Here is a 22095-nt window from a genome sequence, read left to right as displayed (position 1 = left end):
AGTCTATAAATGAAAAACAAAAAGCAAAGCAAAAAATTGTACTAGAAATGAGTAAGTCACAGGAACACTTCCTTAAAAGACAGGGGCATAGGAATATTTTCCATAAGTAAGAACAGAAAGTCATTCACTTGTAGATAAAGTAAAGGTGATCCAAGGGGAAAATATGAGCAACCAGATTAATTAAATAAGACATACACAAATATTTATATGGGAGTTTCATGACTAACCAAAATAAGAACCCAAATACTTTCTCAATCAACTGTATCAATAGCTTCAATAAATCTTTCACTTCCTTCCTTTGTCTTTTTCATCCTCATCCTGGCTTTATAAAAGAAAATGGAGCACATTATTTGTTGAAGAGTTTGTGCATGTACTAAGTCACAGCCCAATTTCTCAACCTCAAAGTCAACTTAGCAATGGAAATAACATTGGAGGGGAAAAAAAGATATCAAATTCTATTGGGGAGAACTGTCTTTCGTTGTACATTTAATGAATGCATCCCCCACCTCAAAGTACTTTGGGGTTCAGTTAATTATTTGAAAAATATTTATCCACTACCTTCTATAGGTCAGGCACAGAGGACCCAAAGATGAGCCAAAACCCATTCCTTGTCCTCATGAAGCTTAAAATTTAATAGAGGATAAATATCAATCAAAAAAATCCTACAAATAAAGGTACAACTACAGTAAGAGCTAAGATGGGCATGGTGTTCTGTGGACATCAGGGAATTCTATCAGGAGATCTGATAAGATAAGATGAGTTGGAAACTTGAAATTCTATTCCTAGAATCTCGTTTATCTGCAAACAGGTGAGGGATGTCTTTTGGTAAGAATACCTTGTCCTATTGACAATGCTAAGGTCTGTACATCTCCATCTAAAAGCAAACTCTGCTTTTAGCTGATCTTGCTGACAGGCCAGCAAGGACTCTGTAACCTTCTTCAACCAGAGCAGCTCATCCTTGAGCTTCCCCATGGTATGGTTAGAGCACCACGGAGGACTTTGCAGGGACCCAGGCACGGCCTGCAGGGTATTTCTACAGTGATATGCTGTAAGTTTAGGGGTTCTCAGGGAGAAGACTGGACACACTCAGAACTTCCTACAGGTGAGAAGTACACATCCAACCATGACCCAAGTCCTAATCTAAAACTAGAAGCTCCTAACAAGAAGTGGCTATTGATATCAAGAAGAAGTACAAAGTAAATCTAACGGTCTCACCCTTCTCTTCCCCATCATCTGACTCTGAGAGCAGACCAGGGTGTGCCCTCACCACACCTGGCCCTAGCCATACCTGTGTAACTCCTATTTAAATGTTTTCTATTGACTTGGGAAATGAAAAAGAGCCCTAATCTTTCACAGTATCAGGCGAATCTATTGATCTTTTCTACAGAAGAAAAGATCATGGTATGGTGAAGACTAAAAAAGAAAAAAGAAACCACAGAATGAACAACTTTAATTGAGAACTTAGACAATTTCGTATAATAAATATGAAATCATTTTTAACTCTTAATCATTTACTAAATCAAGAACGATTTCAAAACTTCAGAAGGTGGGAGGGACGGAAGTTCTAGTTATCCTCTATCTATAAGTACAACTATCCTGACATAAAAGGAGGAAACCCAAACGGTACACATACAAAAAATGTTCTTATCTGAACACAAAGCCAAGCTCACTTTTAAGCCCAGAGACACAGGCTCCTGAAGGGCAGGGGGTTGCAATTTCATATTCTTTGTGACTTTTGGCATAGTGTCATTTCTGTGAAGATGCCTTATAAATAGCCTCAGGTGATTACAGTGGTGTAATTTTCATCCATGCTGTATAACCCATAACTCCATTCAGGTACAATGATGTTTTGCTTTATTTAAGTGGCATTGTTGCAAACAAGGCTCAATTATGATGCTAAAGTAGGTATTATAGCACAGAGACCCTGATGACTAGGACATTCCACACACTAATATGCATGGCAACATTAAGTCTGAGTTTCCCCACAATTACATATACCCATAGTGTCATCTAACACACCTTGAGATCAACTAGTTAAGTATGTAAGCCCACAGATGAAGAAAATGGGGCAGTAAAATCCCTGACACGTTTTATACTTCTCATTCTATTTAGACTGCAGTTTTTACAAAGAGAAGTTTGCCTACTTCTGCACATTTTCATTTTCTCCTGTGCATTTTCTATTGAAATTTCAAAATAATTTGACCAGAGATCCAGTAGTATACAGGTCCCTAAGTGTGTAATAATCACAAAAAAAAAAAAAAAACCTGTAAGGAATGCAGCAGTGGGATTCACATCTTTTGTGATGCCAAGAAGACAAGAGAAGAGGGAAGGAGCTAATGAGAAAATCCATGGGATAAACGGGCTTCATTAATTTCTGAGCAGGCTGCACAAATGCATTAATGCCCACAGATTAATGACATAGTCAGATAAATGAAAAGTCACTGAATATGCATTTTCTAGGAAAAAAAACTGTAATTAATTCATCTCACACAGTCAAGATTTCATTATCTGAAATGTATGTGTATTGAGATTTTTCATGAGTAATACTCCCCATTCTTAAGTGGTATAGTTGTACAAGCAGCCTTTATAATAAAATATGTAAGGTATAAAGTAGAACCTTAGATGTTTGTCTAGTATTTATTCTGAGTGGCTATGAATTAATATATTAGATCAAAGAAAAGAGACAAAAGAAGGAAGGCTACATTTTGAAAAGGCAGAGAAGCACTGTTCTAGAAATTGTCCAGTCAAGGTGTAGATGTTAATAGCCAGGTAGACTAAGGTAGGGTCCATCCAGCTGTTTCAGTAAGGAAGTGGTCAATATGCAGTCTGAGAGGGGGATGGATATGTGTGGAAGACAAACTAGGATAAACTGCTCATTAAAGAACAAGGAATAGAGAGAAAGAATCAGCTGAAGATGGATGCATAAGACCTATGCAGTGTTACTCAGATTGCTCGAGCAATCAGTAGCCAATTTATGATTCTGTGAAGACAGATTAATGATGAGATTATGTGCAATTTACAAATGCATGCAGTATTTTCCTGGGTATTTCCTTAAAGCAAATCTCTGAAGTTACACTTGCCATGGTAAAGATACTGTAGGACTGACCTCAGAGAGTCAAGGGCAAAAGCTCCCTGGCCATAGGTGTGGTCCTCCGGGAGCACGGTGACTTGTGTATGGTTAGGAGGTAACCAGCAGCAGAATCATGTTAGGAGGTAACCAGCAGCAGATGTGTGCATCTGAGTTGGAGAGTCAGTAGAGTGTAGTGGTAAGTCAGTGGGTTGAGTTTGCCCCTCTTTTGGCAAGTCTCACTCTCTGTATCAAAATTATCGTCCTTCTCCCTGTCACCCTCTTCTCCAATGATTACCCAAGTCTCTTGTTCGACTCTGTCTACACATATCACAAATACACACTGAAGTTATTAAGAATGGGAAGAACAAATTGTTTGCCCATCCTCATAATCATCTCTCCTAAAAGGTCATTTAAACATTTAATCAAACCTGAGGCCCTTAGGGGAGATGTGCGCACATCATGCAATTCGCACAGTGTGCGGAAGCTGTGCTTTGTATCTGTCTCAGGGAGGAGGCAGACCCAGCCCAGGAAGAAATTAGTAACAGGGACACTTTCTGTCATAAGAGGAGAAAAAGCTAGACAGTGTCCTGCACTCTGCTAAACTAAATCTTCACCCCAGTTAATGAAACCCCAATGTAACACATCATGCCAGAATTTCCAGGATGTTGGCCATGTATTGAAATGTAAACTAACACTCCTGAAAAAGAGGGGATTAGGTGGGCATCCTAAATCAATATGATTTATTTGTTTTTCTGCTACTTTGGATCTGCTACACTGCTGCTCCCTTTTCACAGGTACAAATACACAAAAGAGGGCTTCTGTTTCATAAAAGTGGCTCAGACAAACGACACTCCTCAGGGTGTCAAACCCGACCCTGGCAGCCAGCCAGTTCTCTGCCCTCAGGTCTGCGGGTACTTTTCACTTCCACAGCTATCAGCCAGCTTCAGACCTAAGCCGTCCCTCTGACGACGACGGACAAAGAAAAGATCACAGTGGAAATCCTTCTGTGTGCTGCTAATAAGCCTATTTAGAGTCAATGAGAAAGCCTCATTTTGCACCAATAAAAGGCTTCAAGAGTTCTACTGAATCAGTAAAACTGAACCATTTCTATATACTCCCTGTCCTCATTTTACATCAGCCTGAGAGGTAAGGCTCAGCAAAACATCAGCCACAATGACCTCTAAGTTTCCTTCCTTCTCTAATGTCCTCTGATTCTCTGTTGGCTGGTGGGATTTGAATTTTATTTAAATCATCTCATATTCTGATGGGATTCTGAGCCCTTCTTTGGTTTTAGATAATCTCACTGTGGTCTGCTGAATTGGCATATTTGGAGTCTCAGATCTCTCTTGGCAAAGAACTGAATATTTCCAACAGTTTAGCTAACACTGCCTTTTTCTTTCTGAAAGTTATCTGGGTAGATACACATATACAGCATACTCCACCTCTCACAGCAAAGCAAGGGAAAGCTCCCGTGTTCCTGGACCTTGAACAAAGAGGGAATTCAAACCAGTATTAGCATCCTTCATGAAAGATATCAATCATTTCCCCAAACAAAAATCTGTAATTCTAACCATTTGACCATGGTGATGCAAGCAGATAATCCTACAACTACAAGGTTAGGTATGGGTCAGTGCCCTTAATGGAAAGTGTGCATAGGTAGAATGACATCACCCATTTGTCAGAATACTACCTTCTCTTCCAACAAATAGCCACATCCCACGTCAGCCCACCTTGGAGTGGACTGGAGAGATGCATAAAGAGGAAAGTACCATTTCTAAAAGCAGTGTAAGTTTTACAGCTAAGCCCAATGTTTTACCCATAGAATTTCTTAGTAACTTATGGAGAAATTGAGCAATCTGAGTGGCTTTTATGAAAATAAACACACTGAAAACAATGAGGATTATTACCACTACAAGTTAAAAATAGGGAAAAAATAGAATTTAGCAAGGATTCTTAGAAGTTATCAGCCTAAATTCACACAGCTATGATACAGCTACTAACAGGATTGAATTTTACTAGACACAGAAAAAGCAATGGAAACATTGTTCTTCTTAGGTCTTATGATCTGGTCGACAAAGTTGCCAGCACTTTAAACAGGTTTTCACTTACACTGCAAAGAAAAATGCTTAGCTGAATTACTACCTAACTGAGTGGTGACACACCACTACCATCTGTAAAATATTTTGGTAGGATAAAGAGCATGTTGTTGTTTAAAGGAATCTAAAAGTGAATTATCTTGATAAATTAAGGAATATTCTTTAATATGTATGTTTTATAATTCTGCAACTTTTATAGAAATGTATCTCAATGAAATACAGGTGACAAGCTATATATCATTTTAATTCTAATAGATCAAATCACATTTTATATTCTCTGGGAAGTCATATTTGAGATATCAGAAGTGAATCCATTTAATATAGTTTGTATTGCAAATACTCCCCTTCTGATTCATTTTAGAAGTGTAGTGTTTGTATAAAAATAAACAATTTTATTTTTAATTTTTCTCATACCTTCTTAAAATGAATTATGTTCATGTTATGTTAAATAAGTCATTTCCACTTATTTTTAATAAGTTGTATTAGTCAGGATGCTTTTGACTGCAAATAATAGAAAATCCAATGCAAAATGGCTTTAAAATTGAGAGGATTTATTGTCATCCTACATAATGAGAATGGGAGGGTGTGAGAGAACTGGCTAATTCAGAGGTTCAAAGATGTCGGCAGTGACTGAGTCTCCTTCTATTTGCCCATTGTGTTGTGCTCAGCATGATTTCTTTGCTACAGGTCCAGCCATCAATTCCAGATGTAACAATTCCACAAGAACAAAAATATACCCTTTTCAAAGGGTCTGAAAGACTTTCCAGTTATTTCATTGACCAGAACTGTTTTACCAACTACTCTACCATCCAAACACTGGTAAGCAGGACACACTACTATCACTAGACCAGAGCAATCAGCATTAACTGGGTTACAGTGGGTATCACACTGGGTGAAACAAAATTGTTCCACAGGTCTGTGAGCTTAGACACGTGGCTATTGACATTTAACCATGAGGTACTTATAATTAAACAAAACTTAAAATTCAGTTTCTCTGACTGAAGTAGCCATATTTCAAGTAATCAACAGCCACAAGTGGCTAGTGGCTACTCGATTCAATAATGCAGACACAGAGAATTTTCCTCATCATAGATAGTTCTACTGGACACTGGCCTAGAGGAAAGGGAAAGTGCCATTGAATCAGTAAGCAAGAGTATCTACTGCATTCCCCATGTAGCAGGCAATAAGCTCCCTGCATATTATGTCCTTCAATCTTCCCAACAGCCCTGTAAGGCAAGTACTGCTATGTGTTACTCTGGACTCCAGTTTGCTAACTGAGAATAAGAAAGTGTAATTAGAAGGATCTTGAACAACCTCACATACCTACAAGGAAGGGCGTGATTAAGGTCTTGATCATATAACTCTGTCATCTCTATGCTGTCTGCATGTCAATAGTATTCTTCCAGGCCAGTTTTCTCCTCATATCTCACAGTCTCAAACCACTAACCTCCACTCCCCCAAGAAAGATTGATCTTCCTCCTCCCATTCCAGTTGTAAATATTCCTTAGAGGGGCCCTGATGGTCCGGCCTGGGTCAAGCACCCAACCTCAAACCAATCAGTTGTAGTTGAAGAGAGGAGGAGATTGTTGTAGCTCAAACATAGGGCTACAGCAGGTCCATGCATGGATACTGATGACATTTACCAGAGAAATCAGAATTCTAGGTTCCTCTCCTTCAACACATTCCCAAGACTGAGTCCCTCGAGGCTCTCAGAGCCCCTTGATTTGTTCTCTATGAACTTTCTGGGTCTGTCTCACACATTCCCATTTATAGACTAGTGATGACTAACTACAGAAAGATCTCTTTTTCTCAGCCATAACCAACTAACTGCTTCCCAGACATCCACAACTGTGTATCTCTCAGTAGCTCCCTGAATTCAGTGTATCCCAAACAGAGTTCACCATCCTCCTTTCCCTACTCCTTCCCCCATCATCCATTATGTCAGGAATGCTCTCTCAATGACCCAATTTCCCAATCCATGAATCAATGTGTCATTCATGATTTGTCATCTCCTTAAACACTTGATTAATTGAAAAGTCTGAAACATATCTCTTAAACTGCCTTCTATTCCATCTACTTCTGTCCATACCCGCACTATGCAGCCGTCATCACCCAGGTCACTCCTCTCAGGAGGAATGACTGGAATATCTAACTGGTCCTCCTTCTTCCAGTGTTATGCCTTACCAATATATTCTGCACACTACAACCAGAATAATCTTTCTGAAATGGAAATCCGATTATGTCACTGATCTGCTTAAAACCTTTTAGTGCCTGTTCATTGCCTTTCAAAACAAATTTCAACTCCCTCATGAGGCATGCAAAATCTTGCATGTTCTGTCCTTACTTTCTCATTATTCCCCTATCTACACTCTCTTACAGTCATATTGGACTTGTTCAGCTTCTTGAATTGCTATCCTCTGTCTTGTCTGCTCGTCTTTGTTCTTTCCTTTCTTTGAAATAATAATCCTATTGATGGCCTCTTTGTTTTGTCTAAATTCTGTTCATGTTTTAATCTCAACTTAAATGGCACTGCTCCTTTCCTTTAATCTACATTATTTTTCCCTGCAATATGCTCCTATTCTTCCATAACACATTCCCTTGCAAGGTCTTGGCTCAATTACACATCTTACCAATTAGAGGGTAAACCCCATGAGGGTAAGGACCATTTCTGTTTTGTTTACTAACATGTCATTTACATCTAGTAGAAAGTGCTTGGCAAAAAGTAGTTAGAAACGGACTGTATTGAATTCATTCATTTATTTCACAAATATTTTAAGAAAACCTATTTATGCCAAATGCCACCCAAGGCACTAGATACAGTGAAGAAAGAAAAAAATCATTGCCTCATAAAGCTTAGGTTCTTGGGGACAGGAGAGACAATATGCTAAAAAATAAACATGCTTAAATTGAATAAATGAACACATTCTTAACTGATGTTTACCAAGTCATCTTTTCATTATTCTGTTATTTCATTAGAGATACTATGGAAAAAAGTGCTGTCAACTCAAATAGAATAAATGTAATTTTTTAAAAATACAACACTACAAAGTCAGGACATTTGCAATCAGGAAACCAAATGTTCCAATTAAAATCTGAACTGTGAACATAGGTCTACCTGAGTTTCTAGAACTGTATTTCCATCTATAAAAGCGATGTAATCAGGAGTTTAAAGATAAACTACCTGAAGGGTTCACTTTCTTCTTAAATTACAGTAAAAGTCTTTTATAATCATTTATATTGAGTTTTTATTTCTTTTAAGAAATTGTCCTTCTAACAGATAAAATACTTACCAAACACATGCCAAATTAGGTTCCACACACCTGATCTACTGAACTACAACACAGAGCAGAACTATTTGGTCATCATTATTAACCAATTAACTAAAAGACATAATGCTAAGCATATACTAAGTTCTGAAGAAGCAAGCTCTGCCTACTAGACTAACAGACTAATTGCTTCATTTTTCTAACTATTGCCTTCATAAAACATACTTTCCTTGAGAAATGTTTAGTGCAATACAGAATCTAACAAATGTCCTAAGTAAACAAAAATTAATCAAGACACTCAAGTAGGTTTTCTCAGTTAGCCTTACTAAACTGAGATCATACTTTATTTTAGGTTTCCTTTGTCTTACTGTATCCGATTCTTTGTTCAGTCAGGAGTTCTTTTGTTTAGACATGTTTCTAACAGTTTGGGGTAATTCTCTTTTAGTTCATTCCCTTATAATATCTATGGGATTCCCTCATATTTCAGTAGGGTTTAAAATACTAAAAGTATTTCCTTTGTAGTATAAATAATGAGCACCTTGTATTTATCTGCTTTGTACTTTATTGGGGGGTAGGACACACCAAATCATCCTAATATTGAACCAACCATATATTCTTTTTGTGTGTTTGCTTTGGCTTGGTTTTAATAAATTTGTTCTCTCAACTAGTGTTGAACCACTGACAAGAAGACAATTTCTTAAGTTTCTGTTCTTTTCCAATCCCTTCTGTAATCCTCACTGGTCCAGAGCCTCCCTATTTTGTTTTGTTTTGTTTTGTTTTTTTCAAATAACTGATTCTGAGAAATGCTTACTAGGCACATGGTGACCCGTGTTCTCTTTTTCATTTGAGTCCTTCTGTGTAATATTCCAGAGATCATCCAAGTACATCCAAGTACATTCAACTCCCACTCAACCATGCTAATGCCAAAGTCTATTTTGCAGAAAGGAATGCAGAGATTTTTAAATTTTTTATTTTGTTCTGAAGGATGGGCATTTTTCTATTTTAAGTTATACCTGAGAAATGAGAGAGTTGATGTAGCCTTGAAGCTTACTCTTATTGCTTCCTCAACTCTAGCAGGATTTGTGTCCCTACACTAAGAGTATCAATATGACCCTTAGCAGTCAAGGAGATCCACAAGGAGGTAAAACAATCTTGGATGCCCATTAGGAGTCATGCAGACCACTATACCAAGAAAAAGAGTGGAAGAGGTCAGTGCCACTTGGCCCTATGCTGGGAAGTGTCTTCCAAACAAGAAAGAAGCAAGGAAAGCATCAAGCATCAAATCAGATTTCAGTCCTACCATCACCTTCAGATGACTGAAGGGCTTTAGATAACTCACCTAGGCCAGATGGGACTCAATTTCTTCTTTTGCAAAATGGAAAAATTGAGCTAAATGATCTCTATAGGCCTCTAACTTATTGACTCTATGCTTATTTATGACTAAAAGTAGTTTCTTGAGTTTTCAGAATATTTTTGGTTCTTGACCTAGCAAACTTTGCAATCTACTTTGCAGATTTTGGAGATACAGGTGCATCTATGCACATTTCTTTAAATTTAGTAATTAAGCTTCCCTCTTTCAAATTTCCTAATGAGAAAACACACACACACACACACACACACACACACAATGCATATACACCAGCACAAATTACTATATCTATACACTTTACTGATCTAAATACTTATCAAAGATAGTATATAAAATGCAGGCTACTGATTGCAGAATTTTGCATTTGATGATTTATATTTAAAGTCTTATTTAGGTGATCCTATGTAAGACACCTTGAGTTTATCAGTAATCCTTGACACAGGTGACTATTTATTCTGCTAATTAAGTTTCAGGTGTTATTGCTATTGCTGTTAGCTAACTCTCAAATCCCCTTTTACTGAAAAGTGTGGCTCAAAGCTCATTGGTATCCAGGTCACCTAGGAAATGGTCAGAAATATGGAATGCTTCTCCAGACCTACAAAATCAAAATCTGCATTTTGACAAGGTGCTTGGGTGATTTGTGTGTTCGCTGAAGTTTTAGAAATGCTATTATACATTACAGTTTTTGCCAAACTGTATTTTAAAACAGGGTGGGTTTTTTTTTTCTTTATGGTATTGAATAAATGAGTGAACTAACTAAAATTTAGCAAAGTGAATTGCTGTAATTCAGTGTCACTAAGAGCTTAGAAGTTTAAAGTTGATAGCTTCTCTTATTTTCTTTTCCTTAATGTAGTCCTACACCTACCCTTATAAATGACTGGGAAGTAGGGAACTGGATTAAAAGGTTTATGCTATTCCAAGCTCACTAGCAAAAACCACATATATAATTGAAAATCAATATGAAGAACATTAAAATATTTACCATTTTCTGTAGGATTAGGTAACAACCATTCAATATGTTGTTTTTATTTTGCTTTATAGCTAGTGCTTCTCAAATTCTTCAACACATTGTGTCCTACTTGAAGCAGCATAAAGAGCAAATAAAAATTACTTTTAAACGAGGTGACAAAAAATCTGCAATACGTAACTGATAAAAATAAATTGAGGATATAAATGTCAAGCACAAATTCAAATAAAAGAGACCAGGATTCTAGTTGCAGCTCTGAGACTAACAGTGACTTTAAAAAAAATAATAATAATTTACTTCTTTGGTTTCTAGTTTCTTCATCTAGAAAATTAGAGCATGATTTTGATTTTACATCCCAGCTCTAAATCTAGTCTGCCTGAAATCAATGCCTGATTTATCATCTCAGATGCACCTGTTGAAATTCAATATGGAATCCCAAAAAATGGCATAAATAAGTCATCCTGGGTTATTTTTTGTTGTTGTTTGTTATTTTATTTGCCAAGAACAGGAGCATGTGTGCCAATGACTACCTTGTAGTGCTAATATACAGACAACTCCCCGCCCCCAACAGTTTTACTCTAGGCAAGGGGACAAATAGGAATGCCAGAACACATTTTAATTCAGAGAAGATTATCTTGATTTCCTTTCATTCCGAATCACCAAATCAAATTGTGGAAATCTATCCCCATTGTTAACTACCCAATTCATTCCAGGGTTGCCATGAGTCCTGGGTAAAGGGGGACAGGTTCTACCTTTCATAGCTTTCCAAAGCAAATAGAGGACAGCTGAGAGGTAGCTACACCTGAAAAGTTATCTAGTTACTCTGGCACTAGAAAATAAACTGACAGGCCTTTCTAGGAGCTAATTATTGAGCCTGCTATTTGGTTCACTGACAAAATCGCTTGTTTGAGGGTAGAAACATATTTGTGTATTGCTTTTTCCATTACCACTATTTCTATCATCATAAATAAGAATCAATAGGCCATTTCGTGTAGCATATGCTCACCACCATTTAGTATCTGAGTGTCAGCTGTATGCAGGCTAAGCCGCAGTGTCCTAGCCTCCTGGCTGAGGATGAAAACCCAACGATTCAGGAAAGCACTTCAATTTCAATAAGATAGTGTGTGCATCTTGGTGAGCTCCTTGAGAGCTAGGGGGACCTGTTGTTTGTCTCCATAGCTTCAGCATTCTGCCTGGCACAGGGCGATCTATTAAAATGAATCAACAAGTGAATGGATGATGAATGGATGGAAGGGTGGGTAAGAAAAACAAAGGGAGGTTCTAAGGTAGTATATGGAACTGATTGGATTGACTGGGTTTGGGTAGGGTGATGTTTTGATAAAGGCAGAGCTATTTACAATTCCTGGTGGAGAGATCCCCTGTAAAATTCACTACCTGCTCCTCATTAGAGAAGAAATGTGAATGACAGAGTCAGGTGACACCTCTGAAGAAAACCTCTCCACTGCCAACAAGAGTCTTGCTGGACAAAACAATGTCAGATAAGAGACCATAAGAAAAAAGACAGGAAGGAAGAAATAAAAAGGAGGGCGCAATGCAAGAGAAGCTGAGGCAGAGGCCTGGCTGGGGAACGGGTGTGTGGAAAATGTGTGAAGACAGGGAGATGGGAAGAGACATCTCAGGGAGTCTGAGGTATCAGTTTTGGGGAGTGGAGAGGCATTAAAGCTGAGGGTAGAATGGGGGAGGGACAGGTCAGATACACATCTAGGAAACAACACCCTCATTGCTGATAACAAGTACAAAAGAGCCCATTTTCTCTTCTTGAGAAAGACAAAGGGAATTTTAAGTAGGATTAAGTCGCGGTAGCTTTCAGAACTCAGCAGCTCTCAGAAGCAATAATAACTACATAAATAGCTAAGTGGATGGTAGGAATTACCTCACTTGGAATTTGGCCAGCATATCAAAAGTTAGCACTACAATCACATCTTTCTGAAAGCTTTCCTGAGATTCTAGGGGGGAAGTCATCTCAGAAAACTGTCTGAACCGAATTAATGTTAGGAAGAGGATGCTCCTCATTGCTTGAAGATGTTCTGTCTCCCGAAAATTAATAAGACAGAAGCCCTACCCTGCTGGGAAGCACTCTCTTATCCATGTAAATATACTGCCAGCATTGCCCCCAATGGAAGCAAATAAGTACAATCACAGATTACAATGGCCTAATGTAAAATCCTACTCAACAAATAAAACCACAAATGATGCTCTAAATGCAGAGGAAAAAGGGCCTTGTAGACATCTTGTTCTCAGAGAGCTCCTTTTCCCGAGTATAGGTGGTTAAGCATGGACTTTTCCAGTTAATTTAACAATTATATCAAGCTCAAGACACCTCTTCTAATGAATACCTATTTTTTCTCTTAAGTGTGTTTGACCACTAACATGCTAGATCACTTTCCCTCCTTCCTCCAAACAGAGATGAAAGTTGAGTGTGATGGTAATTTGGGACACAAATTTCTTCTTGTACTATCTGGGAACTTTCATGTGTTTCTTTAAAAAAAAAAAAAGTTAGAACTTCTCATTATTTGTTTTCTACCCAGAAACAAGTTATTTCAGGATCTTCCACAATGGAATTTGCATGAAAATCTGTTTACTGACCCAGTTCCCTAAGGGTGCCTTTGCCCTAGCACTTGCTGCAAACACCATTTTCATTGCACTGGAAATAGTTCTAATTGGACAAATTGTCACAATTACAGCAGCACCCAAATAAATCAAAGGAATCTAAAGTGGACCTGCCACCAAGTCTGAATCCTACAACAACCAGTTCAATATTTACACCTTAAATAAGTATCCAGTGTGTGCCATCTACAGATGTTACCGGTATAGTTACTTACCTCACTGTTATGGTTTGGATGTGAGGTGTCCCCCAAAAGCTCACATGTGACACAATGCAGGAAGGTTCAGAGGAGGAATGATTGGGTTGTAAGAGTCTTAACCCAATCAGTGAATTAATCTCTGATGGGATTAATTGAAGTGGTAGGGTATGGCTGGGGGAGGTGGGAATTGGGGCGTGGCTATGGGGTATATAGTTTGTCTGTGGAGAGCGGAGTCTCTCCCCTTCCCCCTACCCTTCTCCCTCTCTCCCTCTCTCTCTCCCTCTCTCTCTCTCTCCCCCTCTCCCCCTCTCCCCCTCTCCCCCTCCCCCTCTCCCCCTCTCCCCCTCTCCCCCTCTCCCCCTCTCCCCCTCTCCCCCTCTCCCCCTCTCCCCCTCTCCCCCTCTCCCCCTCTCCCCCTCTCCCCCTCTCCCCCTCTCCTTCCTGATCACCATGATGTGAGCTGCTTCCCTCCGCCAAACTCTCCCACCATGATGTTCAGCCCAAAGAATGGAGCCTGCCTTCTATGAACTAAGACTTCTGAAACTGTGAGCCCTCGAATAAACCTTTCCTCCTCTACAATTGTACTGTTCAAATCATTTAGTCACAGCAGTGAAAAAGTTGACTAAAAATACTCACTTTCTTAGAAAATATTTGTTTGGAGAAACTGATTATTCTACAAATAGTCTATAAAAAGTTAGGTGATTGTTTAATAACTAACTTCCTACAGTTACGTATACATATATGAGTTCATTCATACATACATATTAGTTCATCCACTTCGAGAACTGGCATGGTTTCATTACTACAGTGTAAACTATAGGATTTGAACAAGACCAAACAATACTGATCGGAACTCAGAAGCACAGTGTAAAAATAGGTCTCAGTGAAAAACACATGTTCCTCTTGGGTAAACTCTCCTTACAAATATTCTGCAAATTGACCTCTCTTTACTTTCCATTATTGCCTAATCTGCATCCTCTTCTCCAACAACCAGAACTCTTTGCTGTTTTTTTGCACACCTCCTTGTCTGTGACCTTCAGACCCACCTTCTCCTTCATCTTGGATGCATCTTCCCACATCCTTCTTGTTATCAAATACACACCTCTTCGATGAAGTTTTGGATTTTACAACTTGAATTTACAGTCATATATTTTCTGAACTTCCTTAATACCTTAGTACAAATTTAGTATTTGATCACAGAATCTTCCCCTCTGGTTATGTACATATTTGCATGTGTCCTTTCCCTCACCAAATTCCATTCTTTAGAGGTAACATTACCCTCGCCAGCCCCACTATTCTGTTTTTTAATTTTATTTTTCCTGACTCCTTCCTTTGAGGCTTCTGTCATTATTCCCCACCTTTTCTCAGTCCCTTATGGAAATGGCATCTCTGTCCTTGTCTTTAATCTCCAAACTTCTATCTATGACTCCCTAATTTGAATTTTTTAGTGAACTCTCTGTGGGGTCCCAGAACTTTCTGCTGCCACCTGCTGGGCAGTTCCACAGGGCTGTGTGAGAACCAATCTGAAGCTAGTTCCCAAACTACTATTCATTTGGCTGCATTCTTTTAACTAATTACACCATCATTTTCCCAGAGCTCCCTGATAGAAGTTTAATGTTCAGAACCACCAACACTTACCATCCCCCACCCCAGTGCTAATCACCCACCATGTACTAAAAAAACTACCTACTAGAGCATCTATCCTGGGTGACCCACCCCACACTCACTCTCTTGTAGGCAGGGATGGCCCACTGCAGCACTCCTGCATGAGTCCTTCCTGACCTGCTCCTTCCCAACACCCTGAATTCCAATCTTCCTCACACTTCTGCCAGAAATAGCTTCTTTAAACTATTTTTAAAATATTTATATATTGCTCAGGTATCTGAGTAGTTCTCTGGATGAAAAGCCCCAAGTTATTCTTACAGATAAGATAAAGCCCAAACTTCTCAACTCTAGAACTTCTAGGGAAAACAAATCAAAACAAAAACTTCAAGACCATTCATGACCTATTTCTTTAGCTTCATCCATCATTAATCTCCTTTTCAATCATGACTCACTCTCACTACAGCTTTCAGAACCGTTTTTATTCTCTGTACTCTAAATGAGAGACTCATTCCAGCCCTGGATCCTGGAATGTGCTGTCTTCATGTCTTCACATGGTTGACAACTTCACATGGTAACAAGGACTCAACTGTCACCTACTAGACCACCCTCAGATCACACAGACTGATAGCACCCTCTCTCCCAGTTTTATCCAGCCCCCTTTTTATGTTTACTTTATTTCTCCTAAGCACATCTCAGCCTCTGGAAGTATCTGTTCATTTACACGTTTGCATATTTAGTATCTATCTCCCCTCACATTCAGACTCAATCCCCATGAGCACGGATCTTGTCTCTCTTTTTTCACCTCTGCTCCTGAACGGAACCTGGCACACAGGAAGCCTGAAGTCAGATTCCCTTACAGTCTGACACCTATTTTCACATCTTCATCTTCTCTCTGATTGTATGTCTCCTCTAGCATTTAGCTATGCCCTCATCTATTTGAGCAGTTATTTCTAAAGGGAGTGAGGTACAGGCAATTGACATATCAAAACATGCAAGAAAGGGATGAAATGAAGGAGAGAATGGTTTAATAAAACACACATTCAAGGTTTGTAGTTTTTAGTGTAGAGGATTTATGTATTGCTGTGGTTTAGATGTGAGGTGTCCCCTAAAAACTTATGTGTGAGACAATGCAAGAGAGCTTAGAGGTGAAATGACTGGGTTATGAGAGTCTTAACCCAATCAGTGTATTAATCCACTGATAGGGATTAACTAGATGGTAACTGTGGGCAGGTAGGATGTGGCTGGAGGAGGTGTGTTCCTTGGGGTCTGTGGTCTAGGACTAAGACCTCTGAAACCATGAGCCCCCCCAAAAACTTTTCCTTCTCTAGTTGTTTTTGTCAGGTCATGAGGTCACAGTGGTAAAAATGTTGACTAAAACATGTGTCTTTGTTACAATTATCCCTTAAATTTTAGGCCTTTTCATCCTACTATAAATGGTAGTCCTTATCATTTTCAGTGTGTTAGGTTCTAATACATATATTATAGATGGATGTTTACATTAGTCTTGTATTTGTAACCTTGCTAAATTTACTACTTAGCCCTAAGTAATTCTTAAGATCTCACAGTTGTTTCTATGTACATAATCATGTTATCTGCAAATAAATACAGCTTCATTATAACATTAAAAATGAACAATGTCATTATTATTTTTAAGTACAAGCAATAGAAAAGTAAAGTATCAAAATTTCATAGCTACTTTAGGGTTGGTGCTGTGCTTGGATAGAAAATAACAGCCTAACATCATAGGGGGCATGGATGGAAACAGTGGAAAGCCACTGTCCTATAGCAACTTATGGACCATCATTCTCACTACATTCTGAACTCCTAGAGAGCAATACTGCATCTTATTTATGTGTTTATATCTCATCAAACCTAACAGAGTGTTTTCCCTGAAGTAGACACTTAATAATGTTACTCGAATAGAACTGTAATACCCCAGAGCTGCCCACATGGAGTATGTTCAGTAAATACTTGTTGATGACAGTGAGAACCAGTGAGCAAACCTGAGCTCACTGAACCACCAGCTCATGCTCAGCCCTGCTGAGAATGATGACGAGAGGCACAGGGGAGCAGAAGACACCTTCTTCATCATTCATATTGGAAAAAACTTCATTTCCCAGGTTATGCTAAAACAATTGCATTGAAAATATTTAAGAAGCTACCTGTGCATTTCTTTATATGACTGTTCCTTTTTCCATGTGATCCTAGTTTGCATCCAAAATTCTCCTCCCAAAATTCTGCAAACCACACATTTCTTCGATTATTGGCAAGAGTTCGGCTTCTAAAATATCGATCAAATCCTGTTTGAAAGAAGAAAGGTACACTTTTAATATTCTTTGGAAGTCAAAACTAGATACCATCAGAATGTTTAAATAGATATTAGGCTATGATTGATGTGTGAATTTTTTTATATGTATGTAACACACAAGGAAAAGCTAGTAGCCCAGAAGTAAGGATTCCTTTATGGCACAGGTCAAGGAGGATCAGTGGACAGTATCTCCATCCCCACCCTTGGTACCTGACTCCAGGGATGCATACAGCAGGAAAGCCTAAGGTGACTGTCATCTTTATAACTTCTCCCCCTACTCTGGATTTCCCAGGGCCACAGCCAATGACCTAGTGCAGGATCATGAATATTCCGGACCCAACTCAGAAATTTAAAATTCTTTCTCCCCTCTCCCTACCCTCTCCTAGCATGGATCAATGTTCCAGGCTTTCCTATGTCTCTACCCATTTCAAAATTTCTCTTTCCTGCATGTTCCATTTTCAGTCAATTCAATAAAGCAATCAGTGCTAAGGTGATCTTATGGAATCGCAGGTAAGTATGCTGAAGTGTTAGTTTGGTCAGGTAACTACCTCACTGAAGGCAGACCGCCTGGAAATAATGTTTTCCTCCAAAAGATCATGATGGAAGTAGGAATTGTAGTCACTGTCAAGACCATTTGTAAAGATACTTGGGAGATGGAATCTATTTCAGGAATCCTCCAAATCTTTCCTGATGCATTTATTTATCCACAGGTTCTAACTAGCACCTTGTATCTTTTTTCTTTTAATAAATCAAACACTCTCCCTTCAACTATATGGCTATAACCCTCATATTATACCCATGAAAATATGCAAACTTAAAAGTGTAACCACTAAAATGGAAATACCTAAGGATAACTGCTTCTGTTTCCTTAAAGAAAAAAATCTAATGGGCACTGTTTTGTTCAAAGAAAAACATCTAGTGGGTAATGTTATCTATTAGAAAAATAATCTAATGGCTACAGTAACCGTGAAGCTACTGTATTGACAATTCTGCTCTAAGAACTAAACGTTCTATTCAGAGTCATCAATAATGGGCACATTTTACTATTCTATAATACTCTGACCTTGTCTTTATGTTTTGATTCAATTGGAATGAAACAAATGCTCTGTAGTGCATCCTCACCATCAATTGATGCTCTTTTGGGCAAAATTGTCACAGCCCCTTCTGCGATCTCCTCCTGCTGATAGACAGGTGCTATTTTGGATCCCCAGCTATCTGAGCCAATCCAGAGAAAATGACCACTTTGGTTTAATTTTTTGGCTGCTTCCAATATTCTCCTGTAGGAATAAAAAAAAAAAAAAACCCAAATATACCACTTTTATCAAGAAATTCTACAATTATGAATATTACAAGACTGGTGTTATGGTTTGAGTATGTCCCCCAAATTTGAGGTGTAGGAAGCTTAATCCCCAAAGCTGTATGTAACTGATTTGGAGGCAGGGTTTGAGGGAGGTAATCTGGGTTAGATGAGATCATGAAGGTATCACTCCCATGATGGCAGAAGGGGATTTATAAGGAGAAGAGAGAGTCAAGCAAAAAGTTTCTCTGTCTTGGCCTCCCCAGTGTTTTGACCCAACAGGAAGGTCCACAGCAGAATGCCACACAGATGCTGGTGCCATCCTCTAGAACTTCCATAACTATGAGCTAAATAAACCTCTTTTCTTCATAAACTACCCAGACTGTGGTATGCAGTAATAGCAATAGAAAGTTAAGACAACCAGTTTGATGAAGCTAAATACACTCAGGTCAATGTTAAACAATTAGTCAATCATTCTAATTGTGTGAGTCTTATCATCTCCTAAAGAAAATATAGCAGAGCCTTTAACTCCAGCACATGTTAATTAGCCTTATCCTTAACCCCATTCCCATGGCTCTGTCTATCATCCTTATTTATCTCATTCAGTTCTAGGCTTTTCTCTATAGGCATTTAAGATGTGGAAATTAGATGTGCAGCAAAACCAGGAACCTGGCAATTCCAGTGAAATCCCACAAGTTTTGACACCGAACATGAAATACGTAGGAAAAGGATGTGGGGTACAAATGTGATTCTTCATACAAAAGAAAACTAATCAGCACCTGATGTCATCCTCATTGGCAAACATAATCACTGCTCGAGCATTAGGTGTTTCTAGCAGGCGTTTGATAATTTTTTCAAATTCTCCAGGTCTTGGTTCACGTGGAATTTTCTGTGACTGAGCAATACAAACACCACCTATGGGGGAAAAATGGGAATTCAGAAAGAGCATGTATTTAATTAAAACTTAATGAAGACAACTACTTTATAAAAGCATATGATTCAGTATAAGATACTGTTTCTCAAAATGTGTCACTTACCTATTAAAAGCAATCATGTTTGTATTACAATACATGCATCAAATAAGGGGCATGAATGACTTAATCATACATGAATTTGAATTTTTTCTCCAAATTCAAACATTCTTTTTATGGATGTAAGTAAGAAAACCAAGCTGTACATGATGCATGATGAGAGTCAAGGAGTGGAAGGGAGAGGGCTGTTTACATGTACTTAATAGAAAGCCAAAGGACAAGTGACTGAATTAATAAAAAGTCTGAGTATGTTTTATAGGTGAGACCCCTATTAAGTATCAAGGTCCTTTTGCTACTTTTATTTATTAGTAGACCTCATTTAAAGTTAATTTCATTTTATTGCTAATAGTATTGCAGCAAGATTCTCATGCATCAGGGTAATGATGTGTTATGAGACAAGTAGTCTCCAAGGCTCTCTGAGACACAGACAGGTGCCAGACACCACCAGAGAATCAAAATGGCAGAAATCCCATCCAATTGGAAGGAAGGAAGGTAGGAAGGAAAAAAGGAAGAGGGAGGGAAAGAAGGAAGGGAAGAAAAGAAAAGGAAGAAAAAGAAGAAATTTTTCTTTGGGTCTCGTTTGCTAAGGCAATGAGAGGCCAAAGAGAAAATTTTAGAAGACCTCTCTTCCTCTGGACTGGGATAGTAAAAGAAAGAGGTTTCTCTGATTTCCAGGGAGCATAAAGAAAACATTCTGATACTAGAAAAGAAAGCAATATTAACAATAGGTTTCTACTGCACTATGGTTTAAACAGGAATTTTTTTAGTCAGTCAAGAATTAAATCACCCTTATATCATCACTTCACTGGGCAAAGACATATTTACTTTCAAACAATTGACAATATATTTAGTTACCCATTATTAGTCAATGTCATTAAATACCATGAATCGGACTTGACACTGGAACTGCACAGTACAGTTCTAGTACAGGAGATACCATCCAGTCTGCTGGATAAGCATTTCATATGTAACCCTGGATAGGTGGTAAACCATACAATTAACAGAGTATGCTATGCACTGGGAACCCAGGAAGGAATAACACAAATGCATGAAAGAGCTGGATTTCAAAGAGGAAACACACATCCATATAAAACAGGGCATTCATGGTAGAGTTCAAAGTATGAAAAAGCCTAGCTTGATTATGGCCTATGGTAGAAACTGGCTGGGGTTGAGGTTAGAAAGAATAACCAGACCTGGATTAAGAATAACTTTTTAGTCATGTCAGATGCTATAGACTGAATATTCACATGTTGAAACTTAATCTTCACTCTGATTGGGAGGGAACTGGTTCACAGGAGTGAAACCCTCATGAATGGGATCAGTACCCTGATCAAAAAGAGCCCAGAAAGCTCCCTTGCACTATCTGGCATGTGAGGACAAAGCAAAAAGGCAGCTGTCTAGGAACAAGGAAGTGAAACCTCATCAGAATCCAACAATGCTAGCATCTGATCATGGACTTGTAACCTCCAGAACCATGAGAAATAAATTTCTGTTGTTTATATGCCACCCACCCCATGGTAATTTGTTACAGTGTCCTGAATGAACTAAGACATTAAATAATTTATATTTTATCTTGAAAACAATAAGAACCTATATAAAGGTCATAAGCAAGAGAATTACATAGCAGACTTCCTGCTTTAGGAAGAAAATTAGGTGGCATACACAGAAGAAAAGTCTGGCAGTTGACAATGGATCCTCAGTGTGTATGATCAGACACTGTATATGGCAGTAATAAATGACTTCCAGTGCTACATTACTAAATGCTTATTTTTATTAAAGTTTGAGAGCATTCAAAACTATTCTGTAATGGAACTGCTCTTACTAAGCTTACAATATGCTCTTTAGGGACAGGAATTTCTTATAATCCACAGATGGAGCCATGCTGCTGCCTGCAGTGAACTAGGATACCATTAATAGTTGGGATGATTAATTCATTCCTTCTGTAAATATTTATCGAATATCCAGTATTTGCCTGGTACCGCATGAGGGCTGTGCATGCAATGGTGAATAAAATGGACATGATCTCTACCTTCACAGAGTTTAGAAATATAGTGGGTAAATCAGGCCTAATGCAAACAAAAATGTGACATTTATTATATTATGAATTAAGAGAAGCCCCATAAGAAGCAAGGAAACAACTTAGACTGAGGAGTGTTCAGCAAAAGTTACCCAAAAGTTATATAATAAAGCTGAGGCCAAAAAGAATGGAAGAATGGTAGAGAACACTGTGGGAAAGGGCAGGAAAAAGTTAAAAGTTAGAG

The 22095-nt window shown here is 38.5% G+C and overlaps 1 protein-coding gene across 2 annotated transcripts in view; it reads right to left on the bottom strand.

The window, feature by feature from the left end:
* The window catches only part of Grm8 (glutamate metabotropic receptor 8), a 758935-nt gene that overhangs the window by 392404 nt on the left and 344436 nt on the right, over positions 1-22095 (bottom strand). For both annotated transcript variants that reach the window (XM_047561191.1, XM_047561188.1), the window contains exons 4-6: positions 19583-19718; positions 18629-18783; positions 17361-17498 (exon numbers count right to left, since the gene is read on the bottom strand). In XM_047561191.1, coding sequence (XP_047417147.1) covers positions 17361-17498; positions 18629-18783; positions 19583-19718 — 429 coding nt within the window. The remainder of the gene's footprint in view (positions 1-17360; positions 17499-18628; positions 18784-19582; positions 19719-22095) is intronic.

This window comes from Sciurus carolinensis, chromosome 8 (assembly GCF_902686445.1).
Source record: "Sciurus carolinensis chromosome 8, mSciCar1.2, whole genome shotgun sequence".
NCBI lineage: Eukaryota > Metazoa > Chordata > Mammalia > Rodentia > Sciuridae > Sciurus > Sciurus carolinensis.
This window is presented reverse-complemented; position numbering and strand designations above follow the sequence as displayed.